This window comes from Agelaius phoeniceus, chromosome 2 (genome assembly GCF_051311805.1).
Source record: "Agelaius phoeniceus isolate bAgePho1 chromosome 2, bAgePho1.hap1, whole genome shotgun sequence".
Classification (NCBI taxonomy): Eukaryota; Metazoa; Chordata; class Aves; order Passeriformes; family Icteridae; genus Agelaius; species Agelaius phoeniceus.
The window spans coordinates 106,681,807-106,708,221 of record NC_135266.1 but is presented as its reverse complement, the minus strand read 5'-3'; the positions used below and the strand labels follow the sequence as shown (position 1 = coordinate 106,708,221).

Sequence of the window (26,415 nt, the reverse complement as noted above, 5' to 3'; positions counted from 1 at the left end):
CTATGTCCCCTCTTCTGCATTGTCTCTACTCCTTAGTCAGATGAGCAGTGGACACTTGAAGCTTTTGAAACACCATTTGATTGAAAAAATTAGTTAGCTTACTATCCAGATCTTTACATGCACTTGTCTCAGATTTAAAGTAGGTTTTGTTAAATATGCTAAGCATATGTAGGAACCAAATGCACCTGGAGGAACCATCATTTCCATCATCAATTTGAATGCAGGTGAATTCAGACTGAGCAGACTTCTGTGTTTCTTTTGTTTTTATTGTGGTTTTTGGGGATTTTTTCTTGGTTTTTTTTTTTTTGGTTTTTTTTTTTTAGAATGCAATATTTGAGAAAGGTTTGGCACGTGTAGAAGTTTGTGAAGCGCATTCCTCACACATTGACTCCTTAAATATTGTGATATTGAAGGGATTGTCACATACCGAGATTGTACATTACTAATCTAAACAAAGTCATAAACAAAAACTCTACATTCAGTTGTTCATGATATGTGATTACTCAGGGGACTCAAGTAATAAGCATGTGTTCCCCATCAGGACTTGCATTCAGCTTTCCAATACTGATGGAAACTATATGTGTCAAGCAGATGGGACGGACCATGCTCAGAGCTTGAAAAAGATTTTGCAAGGCCTTCATCATAAGTGAGTTCCAGTTTTCTGGGTTTCACATTGGAATGGTAATTTAACTTCATACAGAGTAAATGTAAACCAACTTGTGATGATGTGACTAACTGCAAACTACTTTTCATAGCTGCTACTTTTTCATCTGGGATGCAGAAGTTGCCTTAGATTAAACTTGAAACTTCTCCACAGTAAAGTGTTGTCTAAAATAACTAATGAAATGCAGATGGGAGTGGAATAAAAGCTGTGTTTGTACATAAGGAGTCATTGTATCAGGAAGGGTAGTCTCTATGCAGAGGTTAATAATTGTATAAATAACTGTTATTGAATATGAAGTACAACTTTAATCTGTGCAAGTCATTGTATTTCACGGAACTTTCACTTGACACTTAGAGGCAGTCATGAAAATGTAGAACATCAAAATAGTATGACAGAACTTATTAAGTACATTTTCCAGCATAGTATTTTATGGCTTTTGTTTTGATGAATTATCAATTACGTGGCCTTCCTCTACTTTGTGCCCTTGTAAAACCTGTTCTGCTGTAACACAGACCTAAGAGAAACCATGTAAAGTTATGATATTTTTACCTAGTCAAGAGGCTGGAGCTGGTGGTCTTTTCTCTTGGACTGTGACAGATGTGCAATAGGAGGTAATAGCTGAACTTCATTATCCATTGCTTATTTGTTTAGGTAGTTGTTGGCAAAGACTAAAGGATTCTAGAGATGTACCATTTGTCTTGTGTTGGATTTGGAAGGAGAAGACTCTAGGCAGTCAGTTTTGCATGAAGAATACAATAATAGTATTGTATATGTTATTTCAGTTGCATGCTATGTTTCTTCTATGGGCAATCTATAGGTGGATTTATATCATGCAAATAAAGGCTTTCATTTCCAAACGCTCTGACGTAATATTTTGGAAACCTGGCTATTTTGATGTAGAATGCACATGAACACCAGCTATTTTGATGTTGGATAGCTGAAGAATTTCTCTCCTATTGCCAGGTTTAATTTTGGTTGTGTCTAAATGTGCAGGAGAAGAAATTCCTGCCGAGCAGGATTTTGAAATCATCAATGTATGCAAATCCCTGGTGGCTTTTTTCCTCTCCAGAATTTGGAATAGAGCCCAACACAGTTTTTTTCAGTCTCCTGGTGTAGCTGGTAGGCTCTTCTGCTTGATATTAATACTCAGTACCATCATGATTCCTAAATGAGGTGATTCCTTCTGTAAGTCATTAAAAGGCTGACAAACAGGCCCTCCCCCAGACAGGAGCAATGCATCCATCTGTGCTGGGTCAGCTCTACTCAAACAGGTGAGACTGAAAAACCAGGAAGTGGTAACTTCTCTCCATTTTGGTTGTGTAGGGTCCTTGTTCTCTAAGAGAAATTTTTGCTTGAAAAGTTTATATTAAAAAGTGAAAATATTTAAAGAGTCAACACAGCATTGACTTAAAGGCACAGGCACTGGCAGAGTGACTGGTTATTTAAGCTTTGCAGTCAAGCAAGTAGCTTAAAACTCCAGACATTTGTGCTTAGGACTATCTTTGTGAAGTATGCAGTGAAAAGCTAAATCTGATGCCCTGTCTCTCCAATTTACACAAAAATGGCACTTCAACCAACCACAAGTTTATTCTGGATATTCAATTGAACTTTGTTTAATATTTATTTCTACTCTTTATGAACATTACAGGCAATGAAAAATTGACAAAAATTACAGGGTCAGAAATTGAGTTCAATTTACATTAATTTATTATCAAATCATTTCTTTGATTGCTGCAAAGGTGTATCTTAAGTCACTTAGAAAGGATTGACACGTTTCATATTAGTGCATTATTACTTGATTATAAATCAGTAGGAACATTGTCTGCCACAATTTTAGAGAAACTAAGATGTAGACAACTGAAGGTTTGAGTTTGCATGTCCTTTCACATGCCTTTTGAGCCTTGTGCCTTATCATCAGCTGAAATCTGGAGCAGAGGAGGTTGAGTTATATCCCATGGGGTGCCCAGTGAGCCAGGAATGGAGTTAGAAGTAAGCACCAATGATCCAGATCTCCAATCACCTTGAGCTGCTGTATCACACTCCCCCTAGAACTGCTTGTGTCTCAGTACTGTGCAGTGCTGTAAATGGTAGTGTTTGGAAGGGTTCATTACCAAAAATCTTCATTATTTTATTTTTCTTGCTGCTCTTTTTTTTTTTTTCTTCTTTATCATGTTTAGTTGCTTCTTAGGGAAAGTAATAGAAAATAAGTCCATAAAAGATATTTACTTAGAGAGGAAAAACTGGGAAATGTCTCTCTTTTTCAGAAATCATAACTACCAAAGAAATTATGATGGTGGCAGAACAGAGCTAAGCTTGTCTATGAGCTCAGGGATCTGATGTTCCAACGCCGAATTTGACTGACAAAAAGGATGATGTTTGAGACAAGAACTGCTTTTTTTGTCTGGCAACACAATAGGATCTTCTTCCTTGATGGATTCTCAGCACTACTCAGTATAATAACATGATAATTGGTCCCAAAGAAGGAATGAGTAAGATTGGATGGTGGTCTTTGGGGGCCCAGTTGTGTTATATCTAATCTAATTATGTTTGATAGTGACTTTTTAATACATATGGTAGCGATTTCCTTGGCTTGGAACTAAGGCTTATATGCAAGCTTGATATTTGCTTGGTGTCTGTTCTAAAAGCACACAATTTTTTTTTTTCCTTAGGAGAAACCCCAGCTATATCTGTCTCATGTCATACTGTATTCTAATTCAAAACTAAAACTGATTTGTTCCAGAAGATGTCTTGAAGCATAAATATGTTGTGGCTTGTGGAAATGTGGGAGGTGTGATGGAAAGAGCAAATGTCTATAGATTGTACTTCAAAAAACCACTGCAACTTGCTACAGAAAAGACATAGTAAGTTATTGCTGCCTTGGAGCAACAATCCTCAGCAGGCATTCACCCTTTTGCATGAGACAATATAAACATTTTAGTGGATTTATGAGCATAAAGGAGCATCTGGAGATGATGAGATTGTGCAAGACTAATTTTAGAGTCTGAATTAAACTAACTCCATAGCTACAAAAGTCACTGCCATGTTTTCTGCTTTTGTTTAAAAAATGTGTATGGACTACAGCAAGCCCAGATTTCCTAACCAAATGGAACAGAAAAGTCTAGTGCACTACTGCTGGTGGTGGTGTGGTGGGCACTGGCTTACTGAGAGGATTACAAAAATCCTTAATGAAAGATAGTTATGCAATTGAATTTCTGAGGCAAGTTTCTTCTCAGCTGTTAGCATCTGGGTTCCATTTTGCCATGAATAGGTGACTGTCTCTTGGATTTATTTATGTTTCTCACTTTTTAATAGAGAGTATAGCATTTATTCCTGTTTTCAAGGAGGCAGCTGTTGCTTTTTTTCCTTTTCCTTTTTCTTTTTCCTCTTGCATTTCACCATTGTCTTCCAGCTTCAAATAAGCATATTATAAATGAAACGTATTAATAAAATTAGCGCTGTGTGATGTGCTAATGCAGTAGGTAGGGAAATAAATTTGTTTGAAGTCAGTTTCAGTTTTGGAAATTTAACTTGCTCCCTTGAAGTAACTGAATCACTGAAATGTATGTTCTATTTTGTGTGTAATTTCTTCTTTTTTCTTTCCCCAGTGGCTCTTATTAGTGAAAGGCTTCCAGCTTAGCAGTGATGGTTATTGAAAGTTCAAATAATAGAAGGCTCAGTTTGTAAAGAAATGCAGCACCTTTTAGGAGCTCAGAGACTCCAGTGCCATTGACTTACAGTGTTATGTCATAGTTTTGGCCATCATCTCTTCTAGAAGTGGCTGATGCACAAGTGGAAGCTGGAAGTTACTGATCATCTCACAGTGATTAATAAGTAGATCACAACCTGTACTGTTCTTGACATGCACCATTTTCTGGGACCCCCTTACAATTTACTTAAGGCTTGAGGATGAAAAGGATAAAATCTTGACTCCTTTAAAATCAATTAGAATTTTATAATTAATTTGAAGTGAGGAATCATGCAGTCATAAAGTACTGGGCCAAAGCTGTTCTTCTAAACATAGAAGCAACATGAAAATAAGTCACTCTAATTGAGTAGCTGAAATCAAAATGCAAAACAAAGGAGAAAAAAAAAACCTTTGGATGATATGTTCAACATGCTTTCTACCAGATCCCAGTAAAAAAAAAGGTAGTTCATGGACAGAGAAGCCTGTTTTCCTATGAACCTTTTGAGATTAACAGAACTTTGATATTTAAAACAGTATGTGAGTCCTGTGGAAGTTTTTAACATGAAGTAATGAAGCAGTTAGCTCTTTTTCTTCCACAGATTTTCCGTATTTACTAGTGGGAATGCCAACAAAATTTCACTCCTCTCTTCTTTTGACCTATATTTTTTGTGGAATAGATACCTCAACACTACTGAGGTTCTAAAAAAGACACCTGAAACGTCCAATCATGAATTTGATCAATACTGGCCAACAACTTGAAGAGGTTTAGTTGACATAAATGTTCATGATGTAATTTCATACACACTCAGCTCCCTAACCTCAAAATCCAGGGTAGAAAATGAATCTCTTCTTTCTAACAGAGAATCCTTTTAAGGCCAACCAGAGATTTTATACAACAGGAACTGCAAATATGCTTAGCTGTATTAATGTACTTCATTTATTAGATAATAAGAATTCTAAACAGCTTTCTGGAAGGAAAGAGACTTGTATTTGTCAGCAAAGCTCTACTAGTTACGGGTTCCAGTGCTTCCCTGTGTTTCTTAAATTGTTGTCTAAAGCTGAAAAAAGTTTGTTTAAAAGTGAAAGAAATGCCAGATACCACCTTCCTCTCCTGCAGCCACCCTGGAGCAATTCTGACAATAGGACCCATCCTTACAAACTGAAACAGGAGTAAAGTTTCAATGAACTCTTCAAGAAGGAGAAGGTTGTGCAAGCTTTCTGCTAGTTAGACTGGGCTTGAATGAAAAGCATTTGTGTTCCACCCTTAAGACATCTTTTATGACAATGTTTAAAGTGTCTATCCACCATAGTTTATCTGCATCCTGATCTTGTCCTGCCTTGGATTTGTTCCTTGCTGTCTTGGATATGTTCCTTGCTGGCTTCACTGAGAACATCCTTCCCTTCCTGTCATTTCCAAATTTTGTCTGTTGATTTGGCCATATTACCTTCTCTTCTGCCTCAAGGAGCTGGCAAAGCTTCACTCCAGCCTGTATTTTGCTTTTTATCTTGTACTTCTGTTCTTTTCCAGCCATGCTAAGTACAGTGTTGTTAAAGTCTTTCTAGAGATACTGCTGCAGTTTTACCTCTAGTGCAGGGCAAGGTGAGGTGTGAGCTCACAAGGCAAACACCCTTCTTGCTGAGGAGTCACATTTTCTTTTGGGGGCCTGCAAATTCATCTTGTGATAAATCTTTGTCTGGAGAGAGAGAGGAGAGGTACTGCAAAAACTGCTGTGTTTGTCTCACCTATCTGCCATTTTAAGATTTCAGATTTCTCAGGGGTAGGTAACTGCATTTCTTGTAGTGATTGCCCATTCTTTCATGGCATTTTGGACATAATGCAAGTCTGCTCTTCCATTTCAATTCTCATGTTAGATAGGAATATTGACATTTGTTGTACAAACCATTATTCATTTCATTGGTAGCCATATTCATTTAATGGTGGGTTATTTAAGATCTTTTCCAGGATCTTTTCTAAAACTATTAATGTACTTGAGGACCAGTGAGAGGTAAGGGTAGTTAGTGAGATTTGAGCTTGTGCAGTGTGAATGACTTCCACTGGGTTTTGGTAGGAGGCTGTTGCACAGCTCATGGAAATCTGTTGGTGCCAACAGCCTATGACAGAACAACAGGCTCAGCTTTCACAGAATAGATTTTTTAATTATTATTTTCTTCCATTTCTGTTTAGTAATTTTTTTCTCCATTATCTCTATTGAGTATACATATTGAATTGGAGATACCCAGCAGTGCTTACTGAAGGCATTCACATGTCAGGAGCCAGACCTTCCACACACTTTTATATTAACTATAAAGGGTTGGATTCATTAGCTGTGCCTTTTGCTTTTAGGTGGGTGTATTCTTCTAATTTTTTTTTACTAAATGAGGAAGTTATCATGACATGCAGTTTTTGAGACTAGCCAGCCACCTTATGTGGCAAGGTGAGAGAAATCAAAGTTTTGGTTTAAGTACTGTGTCTAAGTTTAGGTGTACATGCTGAAAACCTGTAGGTGCCATGTTGAACTGTACCACATGCCCAGTGCTTCAGAAGCCTCTATTGATTTTAAATGTGTATGTGCTTTGTATCTGTTGCTCCAACTCTTCTTTGACTTTTTTGAATTAGAAAAGATGTGCCAACCTCCATGCCATATGCCTGTTTCTCCTAATGCCCATGGTTTTTTCAGTCTCACATGCTTTCATATGTAAATTGGCTATCAAATTCCACCCTCAGTTTTAACCTGTAATAACTTCATTGCTTACAGTGCAATTTGCACTGGTGTAATTTGGATCAGAATCTGGATGCATATGTAAATGTGTGCTCTTATGCACACATGTAATGCCTGCTTTTTATATATAAAAATGCCTGATATATATATATAAATATATATATATTTGAACTTTCTTTTTACAGTTGAAAAGGAGAGGGAGAATCTGTTGATTAATTATATATTGATCAATTTTAGAGCACTTAACAAGAGGAAAATAAATCTTTTGAAGTAGTTGGTGGATTTTTGGAGTCATGCACACACATACACACACTTCTTTACAATGTATTCTGATTCTTGTCTGTCCCAAACAGAAACTTTTCTTCTTCCCCTGACTTGCAATTCTGAATTTTTTGCAAGCCTCAAATCTCATTTTTAGTTGATTTTAGGGAAAATGGAGGCAGAGATATTGTTTAAAAAAAAAGAAAAGGAAAAAGGAAGAAATCCCCCCCATGTTAAACAGCTACCCCAGCCCCCACTTCTATACCACCAGCCCAAACATGGAACATATTTTAGCAGAAGTGCCCCAGCTCTATCATATGTGCTGTGCAGAGTCATCATGGCCATGGTGCATAGCTGAGAGCCGGAAAGCAAACAGCTGCTGTAGCCTGATTTGAGTTAAAATAGTGTCAGTGTTTAGTCTGGCGCAGTGCTTCAGGAGAGATTGGCAGCTGGGTCAAACAAAGTCATTCCATTGGCTCCCTTCCCAGTAAGCTTCTGCTAGTATTTAGGTACTAGTGCAGCCTAGGCCCCTTTTCTCAGGGATAGCCTAACATCTGACCGCACCCTCTTTGCTTTTTAAAAAATGCCTTTTCACTCTTTAAGATAAATCCTCTATTATACAATCTGCCACTAATTGTGTGTTAAGACTGTTTTTCTCTCGAAAGCTGATGCATCCTGCTCTCAACGTGGTCTAGAAAGTGGGCTGTTACAGTACTGGATTAATAAAAGGGGCCTTTATGGTTTGTGAAAGAATATCTCTGTGCTTAGGCAGGAAACTTTTTGATCCACAGAAAAGCCAGACGACATCCTAGGTAAGGCTGTGTATCAAATCTGCTTTTATGGGAGAGTGGGGCAGCGAGTGCTGTTAATTGCAATTGCTTCAAGTTTTGCATGCCCATTTTGATAAGCTTTTTAGAAAGTTTAGGAAATAGCTACTCCTGCGTCTCAAGCCCTTTCTCTCCTCCCTCCTCCTCACTCCTCCTATGCCTTTACTGCTTGCAAAAGCTTGTAATGATCTGCTTAGTTTTCACTGGGATCCGCGCGGACGCTTCGCTTCTTTTTGGAGAGGGGTTTCTTGCAGAGGCACAGGGCAAAAAAGTTCTGCGGTCGGACCCAAACGCTGTTAGAAGTGGAGTGGCTGGGGAGAATTTACAGGGAAAGCTTTCCACTGTTACAGACTGCCTGTGCAATCATTTAAAAGTAGTTGAAAACTGCTTTGAACTAACAAGGGTTTAATTACGGAAAAGTTTAACGTGGCGATGGAAGGAATATTAAGTAAGTTGTCTTTGTCTCATACTTTTTAATTTTAGTTGTTGCTTTAGCCTGTTGGGTCACATTTTTTGTCAGCGCTGAAGGCTGCCATGAATTGGTAATGAGGGCCCCTTTTGCACATGATTTTGGCACTTGGCCAAAATCAACTTCCCAAGGCAAGCTTTCTCTAAAAGAACCTGAAGCATTTTTTTGTGATTAGGAATCATGTCTGAAAGCTGCCACAACCAGTTGTGTAGGCATGTCAAAATGACTTTATACAGTATATCTGAAGCATTCGGGGGGGGGGGGGGGGGGGTCTGTATTTTCTTCGCGTACCAAATTGTTGCTATTATCATTCTAAATTTCCGCAGCTTACGCACCTCCAAAAACCAGGCTACAGAGAGCTAAGGCATAATGAGGATCGTTGGTATCTTTGTATTTTTCAACATGCCAAAGCAGCACTAATTGTCACATTTAAGCAAGATACAGTATTAGGGGTTGCTTAAAACACTTGTGGATGTAAAGCAGATGAATCTTTAAACTTTTAATCTCAGTAAATTATTCTCAGTGAACAGTAAGTAATGATATTTTCGAGAAGTTTCTTTGTTTGAATTGTGTAAGTAGAGCTTTTTGATATATCTATTTTAAAAAATACATGCCTGGGTCCACTGGGGGGAAATTTGCAAGGAAAATCTTGGACGTGCTTTTGGATTTATCCCATTTCCTTGAAATCTGGGTATGGGTCTGATCTGTGAGACAGGGAACAGGAGCTGGGTAGTCCTTTGTTGTTAAAAAAGGGGAAAGGGAGCTAGTCTAAACATTAGTAAGGAGCTGCAAAAGTTCATGTTTCAAGTGTGCTTGGAGTTCTGAAATTTGTGGAGATCATCAGTGCAACAAATGAGTTATTCCTTACTGATATTATATAAACAAGTTTGGCACTGTAAGTGAATACATTATTACTGCACACTTGAACGTTCTGTGACTTTACTCTGTGAATTGGAAATTAAGGACCTCCTATTACATACTGTGTATGCTCTACAGTGTCGTTTCCACGTGTGTTCAGTGTAAAGACAAAATGCATTGTGCAGCACTTTTGTCAGGTATTTTTATTTTACATTTCTGCACTTGTTTGTGGCTGTAGCCGAGGAGTTGCTCCTTCCCTCCTATGTGTGTTGTTTATTTATAAGCAACACCATCTTTCGGCAGCAATATCGATATGGAACAGCCCTTTCCCACCTTCCCTGCCCCCAGCCTTGATCCCTTTGGCTGCTGTTAAAATGGGCTTTACAGGTATTGTCTTTCTTCTGCTAAACTGTATTTTCTGTGAGGTGTTGGGGGTGTGTGGGTGTGTGTGTGTGTGTGTTTCCTTTATTACATAATGCAAGCCACAGCTACACTGGGAGAAAGCTCGAGCTTTACAGACTCCTCAGAATCGGTACTTTCATGTAACTTGGCTGGGAGAGTTTGTTCATTGTTACGTTGCAGCAGACTGACTTACAGTACTCAGAAGCCTCCTGCAAGTTTAACTATAACTCCTTGTATTTGCAATGAAAATAAGCAGACAAGATGAACATGTTGCAAAAGAATAGATGGAGAACTATAGTAAAATAAAACTTAATTGTATTTTTCTGGGGCTTTTGAAAAGCTTTACAACTGGGGAAAAATACGTCACTGTTGAATCCTATTTTAATGTAAAGCATTGCCAGAAAATGATCATACTTGGTGCAAATGTAAATGTGATAGTAGAGTTTTTGCAAATCATTATGGAATTTATTTGCTGGTGTGTGGAAGTGATTTCTCCCGGGTTACTGAGTTAGGTACTGTTATTTGAAAATATGCACATGCCCGCCTTGTTACTGCAAAACTAACTTGAAAATGCTTTACTCTGATATTCCTAGTTTTACCTAGAAGCTTTTACTGGGAAATAATGAACACATGCTAGTGTACTACTTCTAGAGGTTTTCTTTTCTATTCTGGTTGGTGAAGGGTTGTGTTATAAATCACAGAAAGTTATTCTCCAAAAACTTTGTGAACAGTTTTTAAATCCAGAATTTTTTTTTTCTGATAGCATGACTGAAATGTAAAATCTAATATATGAAGCAACAAAGTTTTTCTTAAAAACTTAAAACATTATAAATTCGGCTTTTGATTGCAGGGACCATATTAACATTTTCCTTCATGAAGAAATCTATCGTCTATACGAACATGCAAAAAAGTCGTGTTTTCATCAGATAAATCAGCATTCTGTCTTCATAAGTTTAAATTTCAAAATGCATAGACACTGCATTATATTTTTAAATCCAAGACCAGTAGATTATTTTTTCTTTATAAAGAGGTTGATAAATAACTGGTTAGTTACTTTTCCTGCCTTTAGAAAAGGTGAAGAATATAAAGTATTCTCCATTGTGCTATTTTTATTTTTAACAGCCCTCAGGACTAATGTGTCTCTAATCTTCCTACTTGGAGGGCTTTATGTTTTATGTTTGTTTGCAAACACATAATGAAAGAGTGCAATTATAAAGCTTAACTTCATTGTAATTTTGGATCTTAGATTTTGCTCCATAGAAACGCTGAAGTCTCAGTTGCCCATTTCAGTGCAGTAAAGCACTGAATATATATATATTTTTCCATTCAGAAAACAAATTCTTGCTTTTTAGTTGGTATTTTTTTGATCATTAGACATTAATATTTCATATTTTGTAGTGCAGTGTAAGTGGTACATATTGTTATGCTTTTTGAATAAAAGTTACAAATGTATTTATAAAATGCTTTCACTTCTATGAAAGAAAAAGAACTCTAAAAATCGTGGAACACTTTCAGTTTATCAAGAAAACATTGCTCTTGTGAAAATAGCTTTATTTCTTAGTAGATTCTGCTGCATGTTTTAAAACTTTAGAAGTGAAACAAGGCTGTTTTGTTTTGTCTTATGGGTTTGTTGGTTTTTTGTTTGTTTTTTTTTTTGGCAAAGGTTTAATTCATATAAACTAAGCACTTTGTTCTATATGTTCTAAATTCCAGCAATGAGATAAATAAATTGCTGGATTGGATGGAACATAATTATTGAATTTTGGCAGAACTTCAGTGAACTCTGCCATGAAAGATTAATGTGCGCAGTGTGCTCTTAGATTCTAAAGTAACAGAGTAAGATAAGGGGAGCACATAACAGGCTCCAACCTTTGTGCTTTAGAGAAAATAGAAAACCATGGGCAAATGTTAACTTTTGGTATAAACTGCTAATGATAATGTTTTGTCATCTGGGTGATAAAAACTACAGGAGCAGACAAGAAAATCCAATTTAACACAAATTCTCTCCACTTCTTTCTTTCTCTGCTTCCCATTTTTCACAATTAGAATAGCCACAGTTGCTCTATGTTCGTAGGAAAAGGAGAACAGAGCAGGCAGGGTACTTACAGTATCCAGTAATGTAAAGTCCTGATGGAATCCCTCCACATCTGCTTGTGTCGTATGTGGGTTTTTACTACAGTCACGATTTTGGTTTGTGATTGTGGTGCATTGATTTCAGAATACAAGTAAAATTGTGCTGGCTGGATGAAGGCTGAGTGGAGTCATAGTAGAGGTTGTTATTATTCCCTCTCTCTTCTTTCTCTACCAAACGTTAATTGTTTAAAACAGTTGCTTCAATTGACAATTTGTGGTTATAATCACAAAATCTTATTCCTCTTTGCTTTTAAATGATTATTGCACCCAAATAATGTTTGTAATTGAGAACAAAGATGTATTGTCCTGCCAGTCAGGCTCCCTCGGCAGGACCAATAGGATTGCAAAAACTTTTTAGTATTTTCAGTCAGTTTGCTTTTGGGGAGAACAGGCATGAGATCCACCCTGCTCTGGGGAAAGCGCTGCCACTTTGCCGACTGCTCCCTGCTCCTGGGAGCAATCCCTCTGCCTGCTCAGCCGCTCCAGCACCCTGAACCTGAGCCCACATATTTTCTCTTCCTCAGATATGTGCAGCAGCAAGCACCAGCCCCTGGAGCTGGTTTCCAGGAGGGCTCAGGGATTGGCAGCACGATGGGCAGGCTCCAGCACGGCTGCAAACACAGGGGCTGCCTGACGGGCTGGGCATGGGGATGTGGCTCAATGCACCCCAAATGCCTGGAATCAGAGGGAGTGAGACAGGGAGGATGCATGGTAGGATTTTTTCTTCTGTTTGCTCCTTGCTTCCAGACTGTCAACCTGCTGCTAAGGCTGAGTCTGCTCGGCTCAGTGTTTTAAAATGGCAGATATCCAGAATCTCAGATATATTTCATGACTTCAAAGACATTTCTTCTCTCCTTCTCAGCCACATCCTTAAGCTCATGATGACAGCGTTATGAGTGGGATAGTTAAAGAGGTATAAGAGCAAGGGACTGATCCAGTGCCCATTGCAGTCAGCAGAGAGAGTGCCCCTGACTACGTGTCTTTGGATCCCACACCCTGTGACCTGGCTGCTCTTCCCCCCTAGTTCCTGATGGCACTAGCATGACTAGCATTGCCATCCTACTCAAGCAGCTTCCTTGCCTTCATTGGCACTCCTCTAAGAGGAAGGTTTACTGAGTAAAAGGCTTGAATGTGCTTTCCTTGTGTTGTAAAGAAGCAGAGTCCGAGTGCTTATTTTGGCTATTTACAGTCCTTTCCCTTGTCTTTCTCCCCTTCTGGAAATGACTCTTGCTCCTGACCTTGATTTATCAATTTATATCACCATTTCAAGTGGAGTTCAGTATGTTCAGCTACATGTCTGTATCTCCATTAAAATACTGCATTTGTGTATGTCCATGATGAAATGAATTTATGTTCTAGGCCTATTGTTCTGATAATCAGGCACACTTTTCTTTCAATAATGTTGATTCCAAGATAGCTTCATCTTCAAACAAAAAAGGACACTTTTATCTTTTTTATGGAACTGTAGAATGCTTCAGTCTTTGTTTGCCCTATAAATGTGTTTAGTTGGAAAACCTTTAAAAAGTTACATTGAGAGTGTGTCCGTATTTTAAAGAAGACAATGATCCCTTTTTCGTTTAAGCAATTCACAGAAATGACCACTGCTTTTAGCAACATAAAAATGTTACCACAGATAACTAAAGAATAGTAGTAGGAATATTGGGCCTTCTTTGCACAGCTAATAAATGTATTTGCAGTGTGAAATCAAGATATCCTTTCACAGCAGTGGGGTTATGGGCTGTTAGAATACTCAATCTTAGAATATTATCGATATTTTTGCAAAAGTTGCATATATGACCCAGTGAACACCCCCTATATAACTTTAGTGTCTAATAGTAGACCGAATGTTGAAATGTGTCGCGTGTGAGGCTCTGGGATGCCCAAACAAAAAGGTGCCTTAAGGAAAAGCCTGCTGTTCCCTCTCTGCTGGCCCGGGGAGCCGTGCCTGCCGCAGAACCAGCAGCTCCCAGGGGTGCAGAGCCGGGGGCACCAGGCCCCGCAGCAGCTGGGAGAGCAGAGCCAGGGCAGGAGCCAAGCCAAGGCACTCGTGACTGCACTGAGCATTTGTTCTGCCTGGTGGAGAGGGAGCAGGAGGCTGGTTTGGGATCTGAGCTCTGCCCTGAGCCTTTCTCAGAGCGGGGCCAGTGCCTTTCAGCTGCCATCCCAGAGCCCTGGGCAGAGTGTGGAGAAGTTTTGTGGGCAGAGCACTGGGAGAAGGCTCAGTCCTCTGAGGGATCTTCTGGGGATTCATGAGTTACAGCAAAATTTAACACCCAAATTATACTCAGAAAATATGAGACAGGTGAATGAATGTGGGTTCTTAGATCTATAACTTTGTGGAAATCTTTCTTGCAAGCATGGTAATGAATTATTAAGCAGTATAAATTCTACTGAAGAGTTGTTTGGGTGCTTTTTAAGTCACCTGCACATTGTGAAGGTCAGCAGAGCAAATTATCCTAAAACATATTCTGTACAATGATGTACTTTGTGTTTTACAAATTTGCACATCCTGGTGTCCATTTCTGAGGAGTGTGTCCCTGGGCATGCCACGTCTCCCAAGGGCTGAGCATAACAAAAACCTGACCTCTCCCTTCCACTGGGACACACAAAATCTTGCATGTCAACATTACAACCTTCCAAAATATTGAAAGAGTGTTGTGAACAAGGGGAGTTTTGCAGACATCTGAAACTTTTTGGTTTTAATTGTGAGAAATGAGGAACAGTGCTGTAAAAAAAACTGTTATACTTGGGCGGGGCAAGAGGCAGTAGGGAAGGAAGATTTGAGTTTAGAAAACTCAACCAAGTCATGTAACTCACAATGTTTGCAACCTGTGAAAATACTGATGACAGAATTGAAATTGTGTTATGCTGGCAGGTCACAGCTGAAATCGCTTTTTGTGGTCTCAGAGCATGGCTGAAGCAGCAGAGTATTTTACTAAAATACTGCTGTATTAATAGCAGGAAAGAAACAAGTACCGGAAAGGAATTCCAAATATTTACAAGGTATCCCATTTGGGGACATGCATTAGTTTGGTAAATTCCAATTCCCAGACTGGCAATAATGATTGTTACTGTGTGTCCTTTATGACTTTCAGAGCAAGAGAAGCCAACTTGAGGAGCAAGCACACTGTGATACCCTCAGTGGTAAGTACCCTAACTGCAATCAAGTTTATTACATTTTTGTAGAGTGGAGGCCTTTTCAAGACCACACTTGATGCAGCTTAGTCACACAACAGCTTCAAATGGCATTCTGGAATAATAGGGCAGTAATGTGATACAGTCCATAATGAAAATCAGTGTACAGCACAGGTGGCTGCGAGCATTTGTGTGGTCAGATATAAAACCTTTGCTATGGGTACAAGCTACTGCTTTCCCACTTGAGGAAAGTATAATTAAAAGGGGTTTCCAGATGTGCTGGCACACATCTGCTGTTTTTAAAAGGGAATTTTGCAAATACAAACTGAACTGTATTGCATTCATCGTTATAAAGCCGTTGATGGTTTTTCAGGTAATAAAAAGATTGGAGGCATCAACACTCCCACTGTAAAACTGAGGTGTCTTTAGACAACAGCATTTTGTGTTCACTTTGTGTTCTTAGGATTTTCTGTGAGTAGTTCATAGCTGAGCTGCGGCAAATATGCAAAATTTTTCTGGACAAAAATTAACAATTATTTTATGAAAACATGATAGTTGATTCCTTGCTAGTGATTTAATTTTTTACCAGGTAGATGTAGCAAATTTGTATGGTATTGCTTGTTTGTTTGTTTTCAGTGCAGTGAATAAATGATATTAAAACATTAGTAATGAACAGTGAATAAATGATAGTAAAACTAAAACATTAGGATTCAGTTTCTTTAAACAAATTTTCAAGATGTGGTAATAATCAGGAAACTAGAAAAATATGATATATTGAAACAGACCTTTAATTTCACCTCACACAGAAAGCAGAAAAAACTCTACCTATAGGCTTCCATGATGCATCCTTAGTTGAACTACCTGGAAGAAAATAAATCATAAAACTATTATAAAATGTGATAGACTTTAAAATATTGCTGAGAGAAGATTACAGATCTTTTGTTTTAGCTAAATAAACAACCTGTTTTTCATAATATCCCACTGATTTTGATAAAGTTTTTATTTCCCCTAGAAATGTTGCTATTAAAATAAAATCCCTGTTTCAGTAGTAAGTTTTCACCATTCCAGAAGTTTTAGTTACTGCTGCTACTTGGAATAAGCATAAGGGAAGAATGTTGTCCTGCTACCTTCTTACTGACTCTTCTAGCATTGCAGAGGTACCCATAACTATGATTTTGAGTTGGTTCTGAAAAAAAATGAAGGATGTGATCTACTTGGGCTGTTGGCCAGGCTGCTAAGTGATGAGAGAAGATTTTTAAGGATGTCCTGTGTAATATTGCCACACCTTTGCTCATATTTTCTTTACTTACTTCCACAGATGTACCCCGTGGGCTTCCTTTTCATGTGAGAATCTAATCCTTAGCAATTATCTTAGGGAAATACTGACACTGAGTAAATCAAATGGATTTCTGGATATTTCCTCTTAGTTGGACTCTTTCATGCAGCAGTTGCTTTTTTTTCATTTAAATCTTTCTTTCTTGACTAAGCAGGATCTAAAATCTCTTTTTAAGTGTGTAAATGTCAGAATAATTTGCAGAAGATTTAGTCAGAAAAAGGGCCACTGAGATCAAATAACTTTTAATATAAAACTTAACATATTGTCTGAACCTTTTAAGTTCTTACAAAGGCATTGATGGATTCAGTGAGGGATGCAAAAAGCAACCTTGGTAGCAAATTGCCCTGTGTGTTTGATTTTTCTGGAATAACATTATAACCTGCTGTGGTCCTGGTGCTGCTAAACAAGAGTGCTCTGGCTTTAACAATTTCATGCCTCTGAGACAAAGGGTCCAGATCAGCTCATTGCATCTGGCCTGTGAATGGGGACTTCTTGAGGATGCAATGAAATGGATGACAATCAATAAGAAGGATATTAATAACATCATAGTGAAAATGCTGATTTCATCAATACTGCTAGTACCTCTGACCTTTTCCTTTTAATGCATATCCATTGTGATTGCTATGGTATATTATAAATGTTCTATTGTGGCACAAAGACTTCCAATTTGTGCTCCCAGTGACAGTTTTACAAGGATATATTTACTAACACATACACATGCATTTAATATTAAACCACATTTAAATCACTGCTTGCCCAGGAGGTAGGATTTTAGCACTTGTGTTTGGGTATTTTTCTGGCAAAATGCCATTTGACAAGAAACTTAGAAAGGTCTAAAAGAATACAGACATTCAGATGTGAAAATGTGCAAAATGAACACTACCTGGCACTTAAATTACACTCTGCTGCAATTAAGACTTGTTAATAGTCACTCCTCTGAGCTGGCTGCTCACATCAGAGACCAGCCCTGGCCAGACCCTCACAGTTTTGTACATAACCATTTTGTATAAAGGGTCAGTTTCTACAGAAGGTCTGGTGGGTTAAACAAAAGAAGTAGTTTATTGGAAAAAAAAAAAAAAGAATATTTAAATGTTGGGGAGGCTGCAGAATTTTGAGTGCATTTGGATTATTCACATTCCTATTATTTGGAAAATAAAATAGCATTTTACTCCCCCTGAGTGGGGGAGATGTGGAAGAGTGTTTTGGGGCTGTGCATCAAGGGGCATGAAAAAGGCACTTCATTGGATGGCAAAGATGACAAAAATCCTGCCCTGACCCAAAGATGGAGGACACAGCCCACCAAAGGTGTATCACCCCTCCAGGGCAGCAAACCTGCCCAGCGTAGCTCAAAGAGATGAGGCACTGCTCCTCTGGGGTATAAACCTCTCCCAAGCAATTCTGTAAGAGGCCAGGGAGCTGATGACTGAGAGTGGAGAATCTGTTACATATATGTGATATCACTGATACTATGGACTGCCAATTTGGCAAGGATTTCCTCATCTGAACATCTAATCCTGTTTTTTAGATAGTAAACAAGTGCAGTGCTCCCTATTTCACCCAGAAAGAGAATTGAGAGTCCCTGCTTGATGCTGCATTTTATCTCCATTTAGAACACCTTTTTTTAAATTTTTTCATGGGCTTTGAACTGTTGATGTTAATATTTTCTTGTAAATGAGGTGGATTGCCAGCACTTTTTATGCCTCCCAGATACCCACTCTTCACCTTAAATTAAAGACTTCTGGCTGTGGCTTCCCAATCAGTTGCCATAAGAATATATAGTCTATAATGTTAGAAGTCTTGGCTAATGCCTTGGGAAGACTAAGCCACAGGAAAAAAAAAAATAATACTCTTTAATATTAAGACTGATTATGAAAAGTATGTCCATAGGATGAAAAAATTCAGGGAGGAAAAAGACACCTTCAAAATATTGCTAAAAAATCTTCGAATATTTTGATGAGATGACTTTACAGAACCAGAAGACAGATCAAAATTAGTTATCTTATGTGTCAAGATTTTTTTTTTAAGTTCCATAACTTTCTGATCTGTGAAATACAAGAAAAGATAAACTATCATCTATCTTATAAATAAAGATCAAGGGGAAGGTGAATCAGATCAAGTTATATATTTACTATCAGAATATATTAAAAGACTTCATTTTGTCTTGTTTTTCTACATCTATATTAATCTTTGGGAGAAAGAAAACCAAAAAGATAAATTTGAACTTTAAGCCAGAACTTTTTAATACTGAAAATATTTGAATAGAATATTTAAACAATTTCAAAATTTTTAAACAATTTTCAAAACCCTTCCTGCTTTTTTAAATGACAAGAAAATTGACACATTTCCTTGCAAATAACTTTATTTTTAAAGAAATAGCCTTTTTTGGAGGCAAAATTGTCAAAAATATTTCCTGCTTACTCTATCATGTGACAAATGTATATTTTGCACTTCTTCAATTGTTGTGCTTGTGATTTTGTACCATGTGAAATATTAACAAATTATCCTTTTAAGCTGTGAGTTTTCACGCTCGCTCTTAGAAAATGAAGTACATGAGAGTAGAAATACATGGAAAATCTAGTTTCAGGGGCTTTGGCTGTGGATAAGCCTCATATGGTCATGGAAATAAGACCACTGAAACCATCAGAAGTGGTGTGCCTAGTGATTTACTTGAGGTCAGTATGTGTTACACCACTATAAATATACTATATGAGACCTGCACACAGATAGTTACACTGCAAATAATCTTGAATACAGCCATGCAGTAATTGCTGCCCTGAGCTTTCACCTCCTTCGGTGAAACCTGTGCAGGGCAGGTCTGTAGCCAGAGCAGTGTGAGCAGCAGCAGGACAGAGTTCTTGGGGTGGCAGAGGTGTTCTGCAGGGAAACTCCAAACCCCACTGCCCAGCTGGGTGGCTCTGATCACTTGCCTGCTCCCAGGCCTTCCATTAAATTGGGCTGAAATCCCCTGGTATTTTGCCGCTTCCTAATATCATCCTGTCGAAATGTTTCAGTGTTGTTTAAGGAAGGCTTAAAGACACGGCTCTTAGTAGGGTTGTCATTCAAAGTGTTTATGCCCTGCTTTTTACAGGTCTTGTGAAGGAATATCTGCTTTCAGCCAGAAATGTGAGCACTGCACCTTCTATTCTTGTGCAGGGTCATCACTTGTGGCAGGAGCACTGAGGACAAATATATCCTCTCCTCTCCTGTCTTGCATAACTATTTCTATTGTTTTCTAATTGAGTGCTTCAGAGTTGAGGTTGTTTCTGATCAGTGCTGATTCACCTACTAGATGTACAGAAATGTATATTCTGAATATTATTTTCACTTTTCTGTGAGGCAGCTAGGAGAGGCTTTTATTTTGAGCTATCCAGTCTCTTATAGAACTGCCTTCCAATTGCAGGTGATTAAAGGGATATTGTATACCCCTGAGCAAAGAGCTTGAGCTCTTCAGGGGCAGAACATGAGTTTCTCTCTCTGTCAGTAGCTCAGTAAAAAAGCATGTCTGTGCAGTGTGTGCAGTTGCTGTTGACAGACACTCCCTGTTAGCTGGGACTGTGTTGGTAGTCTGGAGCATGATATCCCATTTTGGGCACTGGATAGCATGATGGGGGCAGAGTGGAGTGACAACAATCAGAGATCCTGAAGGTCTGATTCACAAGGAATGCTTGGATCAAGTGGAGTCATTAGTAAAATGTGTTAGGAAGGACGAGAATAGCTGGTGGTGCCTTGTGGACGCGTAGAGGTTCCTTCTTGTTCTCTTCAGCCTATCTTCCCATTTCCTCCACCATTTTCCACATTCCCTATTACTTCACCCTGCCCACCCCAACACTCACAGTTTTCTAACTTTTCAGGGGGAATTTATGCACAGTGCTTCTGGTTGTTAAGCTTTTAAAGAGTTGATCAGGTAACTTCTTTCATTACAGTTAACGTCTCCTGTTTGATTTGATTTTGATTTGTATGGCAAGAGCTACTTTAGGGGATGACATTGTTAAAAGAAGTCTTTTCAGTCTTTATCATAATTCCAGCTGTATTTTCTAGGTAGTGCCTGAATACTTCCATTGCTTTCTGAAATAACAAGGAAAAACCTTCCTAGAACTCCTGGTCCAGGCGCTAAATCTCTCTGCTTTATTTTTTTCCTCCATCCATTGTTCTCATGGGCATCTGAAATGTACCACTGAAAATTCAGTGTGAAAGTCTTGCTTCAGAAAAGCTTAAATAATGAGAAGTTCTTATCTAGCAAATTCTGGATAGGTAACAAAAAAAAAAACAACAAACCCAACCAAACAAAAAACAACAAAAGAAACCCCCAAAACCAAAAAACCCTGAACAACCCAGACCCCCCAAACCCTAACCAATTATAAATATTTCATCCTCAGCATGGCGGCTTCCTAAGTGGCTAAGAAAGTGCCCATGGGAAGATTCTGTACTTCTAGAATAGCTGAAGATAAATTAGGATTTGAACATTGTGGTAATTTTGTTTGGATTTCACTTTAGCCTTTTCTTACCACTAAGTGAAACAGACATGTACAATGCTCAGAATGTGTGTCTAATGCTAAACAAATCCCTTTGTACATAAACCATGGGTACATGGAGTCTGTATTTTGCCAATGGATTCAGTAACTTACTATAATTAAGATTTGAGAACACACAAATGGCAAACCCTTGATAAAAATGGTGACCTGCAAAGTCTTAGTGGTAATTTAGAGCTGCACTAGGATACTTTATCTTCCTTTAAAATATGATGGATATTGAAACTGAGAAATATATCAAATGTCATCAAAGTTAAACAGATAATTTCTTGTCAAAAGTGCTCAAACTCTAGTTCAGATTTTCTCTTTTGATGTGAATGGGGGAGTTACTGGGGCAGAGTATGTCCCATAACATGGCAATAAACACCTGTTCCTCCTGAGGAACCAGGTGTCTTCCTCATTGAGTGCTGACTGTTTGCCTCAGTGCTCTACAAAGCAAATTTACAGACCCTGTCTGCCAGGAAGTTCTCAAACTGGAAAGCAAACATAGGATGGGGACAAAATACACCAGGGCATCCAAACCAAGTCTAGTAGAGCAAATAGAAAACATCAACAAAAATAAATGGAGTGAGGGAGTAGAGGGTGTGTTGGAGATGTTTGCTTTCTTGAAGAAAATGAAAAAAATTCCAATTTGTGGTGTTTTGAATACAACTCAGGGAAAAAAAAAAAAGAGAAAAAAAACCCCAACTCTATGAAGGACAGGAAAGAAATTGCTAAAGAAAACATTATAATTCATGATGGAGTGAAGACCATATGGTCTTAAAACAGAGCAAGAAGGATCCTAGAAATAAAATTTAGGTAGAAGCAGGTTTCATGTTACCTACAGATCACTAGGAAATGTGAGGTTACTGAGTAGAAGTGTGTGCACAAAAATCTGTGTGTGCACTGAAAACTGGAGTTTTCAAAGGCAAATGTGACTCTTTGCCGTTAAAGACATATCTAGATAACATTAAAACATGACCAACTGATCACCAGATCCTGGCTCATAGCTGAATGTAAATTTAGAAAAATTAATTTTGTTGAAACCATACAGTAGTACCACAGAATGTCAAGAGAAATCCTGGAAAAGAGGTTTTCTAGTCAGTACCTGCTTATTTTTAACCAGTGTAATCCACTTGAGTGGTGTGGACTTGGAAAATTCTTTTTCCTTTTGATCTTCTCAGGTAGAAAATTTTTTGTTTCTTTGGATTTCTAAAACAAAAAAAAAATAGAACATACTATTTCCTTTCATGAACTGTTTGATTCTTTATCAGCTACAGTCTTCCCAAGTTTTTGCAGCTTTCTAATGCTGAATGCAGCACAGGTAGGTTTTTTTCAACTTTTGATGCTGCCTGTACCCTGATTTTTTTTTTTTCTGGTGTGTGGTTGGCTTGCCAAAGTGCTGAAAACTTCTATTTGAACACCATAAAAATGACAAACAAGGTCAAAATTATGATACAACCAGTGCAGGAATGAGGTAGTATCTGGTCTTGCTGCTGCCTTTCTGTGCTGGGTTTGTATTTAACTCAAAGCATAATTTTTCTACTGAGCACAAAACTGATTTTTTTTTTTTTTTGTGGCACACTGGTATTTTTATATTGCTTTTAAAAATAAAATAAATGTTAGGAAGACTTGTTATCGCCAAAAGAAATCTCACAGAGGATCAATATCCAAGTAATCAGAATTTAGAAGCCTGAGCTTACAAGTGGGATTTGAAGGACACAAGGGTGTCTACAATAGATGTCAGGCTTGTGATGAGATCGTAGAAATCAAGGAGCAGAGAAGGAAACAAATAGAGGTCTGTTGTGACCAAAGTTATGAAAGAGAGAGGAGAAAGGGACACCACAAGCAGGTGGATAATCCTGGGTAAGATTTCAAAGTTTTCAGAGCACACCCAAATCAAACCTCTGTGGTCCCTGACATTTTGCCTGCTATAAGCCAGTGCAGCATTCCATCCAAGAAGTGTATGTTGGAAATATGCTTTAAACTGGAATAATTCATTAGAGTGTGTTCCTGAGTAATGAGCCAGTAAGGGGTGAGGAATTAGGCAGCCTAGGAAGGGATCACAGTGAGGGAGACTGATGATGTACAGCTCTCAGACCAGAAAAACTGGTGGATGAAATTAGAAGTGAAATTCCCGCTTTACTCTGTCTCTGAGGTGGCATTTCTGCAAAACAATAAAAGCAAGATTTTTGGTACTTAGGCCCTGAAATATGCTTCCCCCTGCCTGCCAAATCTCAAGTTAAATGTCAATATGGCTTTCAGAGATTCAATTTTTAAAATGTCCTGGAGTGAATCATGTGTCATCTTACAGAAAGTCTTCCAGCCAGACCAAAGCCATTTTCCCCCTTATGTGCAATATGGGTAATGAGACACAACTGAAAACAGGAAAAGAGCTTTCAATGGGAAATATAAGAAATACTTAAAAAAATATTTACAAAACAGAAGAGGAAGCATCAGGCCCATTATCCTAGAATTAAAGTACTAGTTCAGCAGTTTTCTGTTTATTTTCTAGTCATGAACATTGGTTTCTGGTTTTCTTCTTGCTAGCTATATGTACATCAAGCCTCAGTTAAAACAAGAAAACAGACCCTGATTTTTTGTTCTGTTGACTGTGTAGCAAGTGTTCTCTTCTCAGCAGTTTAATGTGATGATATCACATTAGTTAGAAAAATGACCTATATAAGATTGTGTGCACCATACCCTGGTGGAAAATATGCCAGGATAAATTTGAAAGGATTTATTTCCAATGTGCTAATACAGAAGAAGTTAGGAAGGAGTCATGGTCTTGTAATACAGATTATTTTTGTTTATTTGGGTCTGCAAATTATCAAACACTTCAGGCTTTACCTCTGAGAAGACAAAAGTGGTATCAAAGTCATTTCCACCACCTTATTAGCAGCAGGCAAGCAAAAGACCTTGGTCTTAAATTAAGAATTCAGGTTTGAAATAAAAAAATTCTGTATATAATTCCCATGGGTTTTTAATGAGATTTTTTTGTCTTTCTCTGTAACTTACTGATTTATCTACTGCTCTTACTTCTGTTTTTCTTTAAAGCTCAACCTCCAAAAGAACAGTGCATTTAAAATTCAGCATTAAATGAGTAAAGGCCAGCCATACTTGAAATCTGTAGTGGCATCACACTTGGGTTTTTTCTGTTGGCCACATCTTCATTCTGAAATCCAGTTGGGAAGTTTTGTTTTCTGGATTTTGAAACAGTCCAGTGCTCCCTGTAATATCACTTTGGGGCATCACATATTTTTCCTGCTTCCATCTCGATCTGTTCTGTTCAACCCCTTCTTATTGCTCATTTCCAGTTGTATTCCTGCCTCTTTTTCCATGTTGGAAACCTTTGCATCACACATGCACTGGACACTTTGTTTACTAACCTTTAATTGTTGCTTTTGCAAAGATTTTGCTAATAGTGGTTATGATGCATAGTTTTGGGGGTTTTTTAAATAAAGATGTGGCACAAGGCATTTCTGTTCAATTAAGTTATTCAAAGTTTATGTTTATGCAGGTAATTAAATGAGATCCTTGTGCGGTTTTCTTAAAGTGCTTTAGTTCAGCTGGGTCTGTCTTTACTCATGCCACACAGTATTTTCTAACATTTTGAATTCATTCCTTACTCTTATAGTTCAGCTGTAGTTTTTCAAAAATTTCCTGTGGTTTATAGCATAAAAAGTTTACTTACTGTACCCTCAGTGGAGACAAAGAAGTAGAAATTAATAATGATTCCTTGAAAGATTTTACACTGTTATATTGTTCTCAGGTACCCATTCTTGGAGAGTTTGGGAAATATTTCCATAATCTGATATTAAAAGACAGTTCAGAAAATGATGCAGTTGGAATTTACCTTTGGAAAAGCCTCTCTCTATCCATTGATGGGCATGGAAATCTGTCTTCTAAAATAACTAAATTAGGTATCAGAAGCCAAGCTGTAGGAAAATCATTGCCCTTTGTTTTGAGCTCTTGTAAAGTGTGCTATTAAGCTTGAGAAAAATTAGAGGAGGATTCTTATAACAGACCTGAAGTAAATTTCAAAATTCCCACCTCACTCTCTTCTCCAAGAGTTGAAGTAGTGCACAGTCCCCTTATGCTTTGAAATCTGCATTGCCTTTTATTTAGGGAGAGTCCTGCATGACTCCAAACAAGGACCTTCTGAATTTTAATCTGGGAAAGACAAATCCTGTGTCTCAGAGAACATATTGCCCCATGATATTTACTGAAAGTTTATACATAGCAAGGTTCTCTTTTATGTATCTTGGCATACATTTTAGTCAGTTTTATTCCTGGAGACCAACTCCTACATCTTTATAACTTCTATTATAAATCTCAGAAAATGTCAATATTCCATCTGAAGGACAAAGCTAAATGTAGAAGTTGGGTTGTGCTTTACACATACAGTGCTCATCCTATGAAGGATGCAAAATAAGCCATTTTTGAGTGTTTAAAAAAATAACCCAAATATATAAAATAAGAGCTGAAAAGGAGATTTGTACTCAAAGGATTGTCCTTTGCTCTTCCCACATAAAGTAAATTCCCACTTTGTTCTGCTCATTATGGATACACAAATGGCATCCTGCAAAGCCTTCTGTAATGCATTTTTTCTGAATGCCAGTCAGGTAATACATTAAGAGGTCTTCTTCATATCAGAGATGGGACTGGAGGTGAAAACTAGACATGGTTGGAAGTGCCCGTGTGTAGCTGCAAAATGGCATTTCAGAGCCAGCTGGCCTCATCAGAACCTGGGAGCACATTTACAGTGTCTTTAGGCAGCATCTCTCTCTAGGAACAGCAATTCTGTTTTTTTGAAAGAACCTATTGTATTGCTTGTAAAGAATTTCTAGTCTTTGATTATTGTGATATAAAAAATGAGTAAAGTTTTTTAGGTCTGCAGGTATAAGGTAGAGCTAAAAAAGTCTAACAGGTGCAGGTTTGGGTAAATAATTCATTATAAAGTGCAATTTGCAATTGCTAAGTCATCAAACAAACTGCATAAAAATTTGGGAGTGGAAGAAAATTATTGAGCCTCTGAGGTGTGTATATATATTTATATATATTTCTTCAGCAGTGCTTTCTTGATTTTTTTCTCATAAAATCTGTGGTTTTGAGACAGTTGAAAATAATGGATATCCTGAACTTATTATATGGACTCTTGGAAGGCAAATCAGCACATATTTTGGGAGTTGAATTTTTAAATTATAATGTTATGCTGTGTGGGATGGCTTTCTAGTTGTGTGGAGCTTATATTTACAAGTACAGGTAGGGCAGTAGATAGGGCTTGTAGCTGTGCTAAGTTTTCATAAATCCTATAGCAATAATTAAGCTGATCTCTTTAGCTTTTTCATGCTAAACATTGTTCTGGGATTTCAGTATGTTGAGAAACATTGGCTTCATAAGCAGTCATGTGTTTC

The 26,415-nt window shown here is 37.9% G+C and overlaps 1 protein-coding gene across 8 annotated transcripts in view; it reads left to right on the top strand.

Moving 5' to 3' along the window:
- The window catches only part of LOC129134979 (uncharacterized), a 279,312-nt gene that overhangs the window by 171,465 nt on the left and 81,432 nt on the right, over nucleotides 1–26,415 (top strand). For 6 of the 8 annotated variants that reach the window (XR_013181065.1, XR_013181062.1, XR_013181064.1 and 3 more), the window contains one exon: nucleotides 15,115–15,163. The exons of the other annotated variants lie outside the window; for them this stretch is intronic. Coding sequence is in view for 1 of the 6 variants with exons in the window: in XM_077174500.1 (XP_077030615.1) it covers nucleotides 15,115–15,163 (49 nt within the window). In the remaining 5 variants the exon portion in view is untranslated. The remainder of the gene's footprint in view (nucleotides 1–15,114; nucleotides 15,164–26,415) is intronic. 8 annotated transcript variants of the gene reach the window in all.